Source organism: Triticum urartu, chromosome 4 (genome assembly GCF_003073215.2).
Source record: "Triticum urartu cultivar G1812 chromosome 4, Tu2.1, whole genome shotgun sequence".
Lineage (NCBI taxonomy): Eukaryota > Viridiplantae > Streptophyta > Magnoliopsida > Poales > Poaceae > Triticum > Triticum urartu.
In genome coordinates, this window is record NC_053025.1 from 593360492 (window position 1) to 593365625 (window position 5134).

Sequence of the window (5134 nt, forward strand, 5' to 3'; positions counted from 1 at the left end):
TGGCCGGGGAAGAACACAAGGGGCTGGTGGAAATCATCATAACAACATGCAACAAGGAGCAAAGGAAAATCAGCTCAAGAGATTATACAACCATGGCTGGAACTCACAAACATTACAACACGCACAATTGCTAGCACAACAATCAAATACGTATATATGTAAATGAAAGCAAGACCTTGCACAAAAGCAAACACAGCACAGTAAAAATAACCACCGTGGGATGCCAGAAATATATCATCTAAGTTTAACATCTGTTACATCACCACAACCATCATCAAAACCATAGTCTCAGTAGCACCACATACAAACAACAAGATAGTAAGGAAGACACATAGGGAGAAAAATACCGCGCCTCCCTTCACAGCAACAGCCAGCAGCAAAACATGACCCAAAGTTTAGAGCTTGTCCTCGAAATCGGATAGGGGGGTCATCTGCTCCTTGAGACCCTTCCTCTTGCGGATCTCCGTCACGAGCGTCGCCGACTGGGTGCCGGGGTCCAAAGGATCGGAGGCCATGATGTCCCAGTGGTCAAACACGCACTGGGGGAAGGCCTGGCCGGACGTCGCGGCCCTCAGGGTGCTCGAGAACCCGAAGGACTCGATGACGGGCAGGTAGGCCTTGATGTTGTAGAGTGGGGTACCTTGCCTCTGCATCTCCTCGAACACGTGCCCTCTCTTCTGATTCAGCACACCATAGATACCACCAAGTGCGTTCTCCGGGGCCTGGATCTCAACCAGGTACACGGGCTCCAGCAGCCTTGGCTTGGCAGTGAGCTGAGAAGCGTAAATGACCCTCCTCGCCGTTGGGATGACCTGACCACCGCCCCTGTGAATAGCATCAGTGTGGAGAACAACATCACAGACCTCATAGCAGATGCCGCGCATGTTCTCCTCACATAGTGCTCCTTCTTTTGATGCCCACTGGAACCCAGCCACAACAGAGTCCTTGATTTCATTCAGGTACTGCACTCCCTTACACATGTCCACAACCATGTTGGGGCCAGTCGTCTCAGGTCCAAAGCACCAAATCTTCTTGGCGAGATCCTTGTCCCAACCAAACTCCTCAGACAGGATCTTGGAGCGCACCTTAGGATCATCACGCGGGCCAATGCGGCCATCATCAATAGCCTCAGCCAATCCCTCCTCCAATGGGCGAGCTTCCATGTAAAGACGGTTATGCTTGTTGGGGGACTTGCTCATAACGGTACGGCAGGACTTCTCCAGAACAGTCTCACGGAAGGAGACGACAGGGGGGGAAACAATGATTTCAGCACCACCCATGAAGTCATCCTGCAGATCCTTCAAGCAGATTTCAAGATGAAGCTCTCCGGCTCCAGCGATGATATGCTCACCAGACTCTTCAATGGTACAGAGAACCATAGGATCAGACTTGGCCAGACGCTTCAAACCCTCAACAAGCTTAGGAAGATCAGAAGCCACCTTGCACTGAACAGCAACACGTACAACAGGGGACACAGAGAACTTCATTGCCCTGATTGGGCAGGCATCAACTTCCTTCTCGTTTGTCAGGGTTGCATTCTTGGTGATGAACTGATCCAAACCAACCAAAGCAACGGTGTTACCACAGGGAACATCCTCAACAGACTCTTGCTTCTTTCCCATCCAGATAACAGTCCGCTGGACACTCTTCACATATAGATCCTTCTTCTGGCCAGGAACAAAGTTGGGACCCATGATACGGACCTTCATGCCAGTTGCGACCCTCCCGGCGAAAACACGTCCAAAGGCAAAGAATCTACCCTTGTCAGATGCTGGAATCATCTTGGAGACATACAGCATAAGAGGACCTTCAGGGTCACAGTTTCTGATGGCATTTGCATATATGTCATCAAGGGGGCCCTCGTACAAGTTCTCCACACGATACCTCTGTGCCTTTGAAGGAGAGGGGAGGTGAAATATCATCATCTCAAGCAGAGCACGACTGGCAGGCAGCCAAGTTTGCATCACACGCTTCATGAGAGCCTTGCCCATCAAGTCCTTCTCATCATTCTTCATGGTCACACCAAGCTTCTTCAACATAGGCCACAACTTATCCTTCTGGTCATTCATGCAGGTTGCTATGATTTGCTTGATTGGCTCATAGCAGAACTGAACGAAACCTCTCTTGCAGGTAGCTGTCCCAGTGTTCTTGGAGGTCCATTTCTTTGTGGCTGGGTCAAAGAAGTTCTCACCCCACAGCCTCTCCATCATCTTCACCTCATCAACACCAAACTTGGAGGCATACATCTTAGCAAAGTTTGTAAGGGTGAAAGCCCACCCATGCAAACCAGCAGAGAATGCAACAGTACCCTTCTCTGGGTACACTTGGACATCACCAAGGAGCACATCTTCATATGTTGCCATGATGACATTGGCATTTTCGATGACACGGGAGAAAGTCTGATATGCTTCCTCACCTTCAAACTGAAGCTCAAGGAAGCATCTGTCCATCTTGTTCACAGTAAGAACAGGCCTAATCCTCTCACCAAGAGCTTGGCGCAGCACAGTTTCAGTCTGCACACAGACACCCTCAATGCAGTCAACAACCACCAAAGCACCATCAGTGATACGAAGAGCAGCTGTGACTTCCGAAGAAAAGTCAACGTGGCCAGGTGAATCAATAAGGTTGATCAGGTATTCATCTCCATCCCTGTCGCCCTTGTACATCTCAAGTGATTCAGGAGTCATCTGATAGAAAAGAGAGATACCCGTGGATTTGATTGTAATACCACGCTCTGCCTCATCTGCACGGGTATCAGTCATGCGAACATCCCCAGCAACTTCCTGGGCGATAATCCCAGCAGCTGCCACAAGGGAATCCGTAAGCGTAGACTTGCCTGCAAATATGTAAATAATATGTGAGAACAATGCACAAGCATCTGGTTTGACAGTTGAACACAACCTATATGAATAGAAAATTGAACATGTTAACTCATACAGTATAAGGCAGAAGTAGGACAGAGCAGTACAGTACTTTCAAACAATCAAGAAACAAAAGAAGGTACAAATAAGCTCAACAAGGTTTTTAGCAACATGGTTAAGCAAAATCTAGTGGGACATTGCAAACAAAATATGAAGACATCAATATTGAAGTAACTAAGTACAATCATGTAAATTTAAGATCCTATGAAGTGTAATACATTCAGGGACAATGTGAGAATACACCAAACTGGGAGATACTAGGCCTGGGATATTATGTCAATAGTAACATTTAAGCTTGGTGAAGCAGAAATCAATCATATAATAAGCAGTGGTGAAGCAGAAATCAATCATATAATAAGCAGTAGTAGTAAACTCCAGGACACAATAAGATGGATTGGTTTTAGGGATGAAACTAATTATGGCCCACTTCTTAAATTGACCCATTTAAATAGTCTCAGTATTTCGAACTAAATAGAGTAAAATTAAGAGCAGGCTACAAAAACATTGGTTAACAAAGATTCTACTGTATGAACTCAATAATTAGAGACAACTGTCTGTTTAGGCACATACCGTGGTCGACATGAGCAATAACAGACATGTTACGAATATTATTTTTCTTGTCCATAATTCCGCGGAGCTCCTCCGCTGTAAACTTCACCATCTTGACTGGTTTTGGATATCACACTGGGAATATAGTTCCTGTTCAGAATGGAACAAAAATCAAGTAATTAAAACCACAATTGAATAATCAGAAGGCTCTTACTACAGTTGGGCACGCATTAGTTTCAAGTGCAGTCAACCAAGCATATTAAAACTAACATATGGGAACCGAAGACCAAGTTCTGAAAACTTAATTGTCCAAAGTGCACTAAAAAGGAAGCCAGAAAGCAACGATGGCAACCAATTTTGAGAGCACTCGACATGACAGTGTGCGAAAGAAAGCACAAAACAGTAAGAAAGATAAGAAAGAAAAGCAGTCTATTATGTAAAGTGTGCACAAGTATGAAGCACAATCAGGCAACGGATATCACTAGCTAAACCTGTATAACTTATGAGGATCACAGAAAACTTCGCAGGAATCAACCATATGTGAATGGAAAAGAAGAGTAGGTCTGAAACAGAATCGTGGTTTTATGCAAAGTTGATTTGTAACAGAAGGGTAGTTTTATGCACACGTGCTGACTGTACTAGCATGTACACTACCAGTGTAAACACTAGAAACAATGGAAGCACAGAAGGTCATAATGTTGAGCTCTGAAATAGGTGCGACCAACCATGCATGGGGAGCACTGAGAAGAATACCAGAAGATAGCCACATATGATCAATTTAACCAAATGAAAGAGATCAGGGATAAATTCACCCATAATACCTCAACTATAAGTACATAAAAACTGGCACACCCCGATACAAGAGTCTCCCGTTCTTTTCTTTTTTGAAATAAATACAAGAGTCTCCCGTTCTATATACACATAGTTATATTAAATTAAGCATGCCAAGCAAAGATGTGCATCACCATTTCCTCCGCCCTGAACATGAAGACAGAGAACAAAACCAACCAGGCTACGACAGGCAGGCAAGCAAGCGAGCAAAACCCTACAGCTTGAGCATTCTAAGAACCCCGTGGACGAACAGCAGCGCAGAAAAAAATCGCCGAAAAAGCTAGCAGAGCACCAGATGAAACAGATCGCCGTCTACCACGGCGGAGCGGGCAGATCCACGGTAAACACGGCGGGAGGAACACCCTTAGCTACCACAGAAGCACATCGGAGGCGACGAGCTTATGTATCTAGTGACGTCAGCGCAAAGTCGTCGCCAGGAACAAGCGAGCGGGACGAACCAAGCAGCAGATCTAACGCATCTAAGAGCAGCGAGACCGCATAGGAATAATCCCGGCGACCACGAGCCCAGCAGAGGGGACCGGAGCGCATCGAGCTAGCGAGGAGACTGAGCCGGTGAAATCGGTCGGCTAGGTAGCAGCTAGCTGCCTAGCACGGGCGCGCCCGCCGACGGAGCAGCCGGAGGGCGGCGGAAGGGGAGAGGAGAGGGGAGGTCCGGCTCACCTTGCGGGTTCGCCGAGAGATGAGAGGTGGGGAAGCGGCGGCGCTCCCGATCCGTGAGAATGGAAAGGGTTCAAGGAAGTGAGCACGCTAGGTCGCATTTGCTGGCCGTTATATACGCTATTTTTGTTGGTTCCGTGCGGGCCAAGATGCGC

At 46.9% G+C, this 5134-nt stretch overlaps 1 protein-coding gene across 1 annotated transcript; it reads right to left on the bottom strand.

Annotated features, from left to right (window-relative positions):
• Window positions 1–201: 201 nt before the first annotated feature.
• Window positions 202–5134, bottom strand: LOC125552976 (elongation factor 2-like). Its single transcript, XM_048716701.1, has 3 exons — window positions 4983–5134; window positions 3492–3620; window positions 202–2836 (listed from the first exon to the last, which is right to left on the bottom strand). Exons 2-3 carry the CDS (start codon window positions 3580–3582, stop codon window positions 396–398), a joined length of 2532 nt encoding a protein of 843 aa, XP_048572658.1. The 5' UTR covers window positions 3583–3620; window positions 4983–5134; the 3' UTR covers window positions 202–395.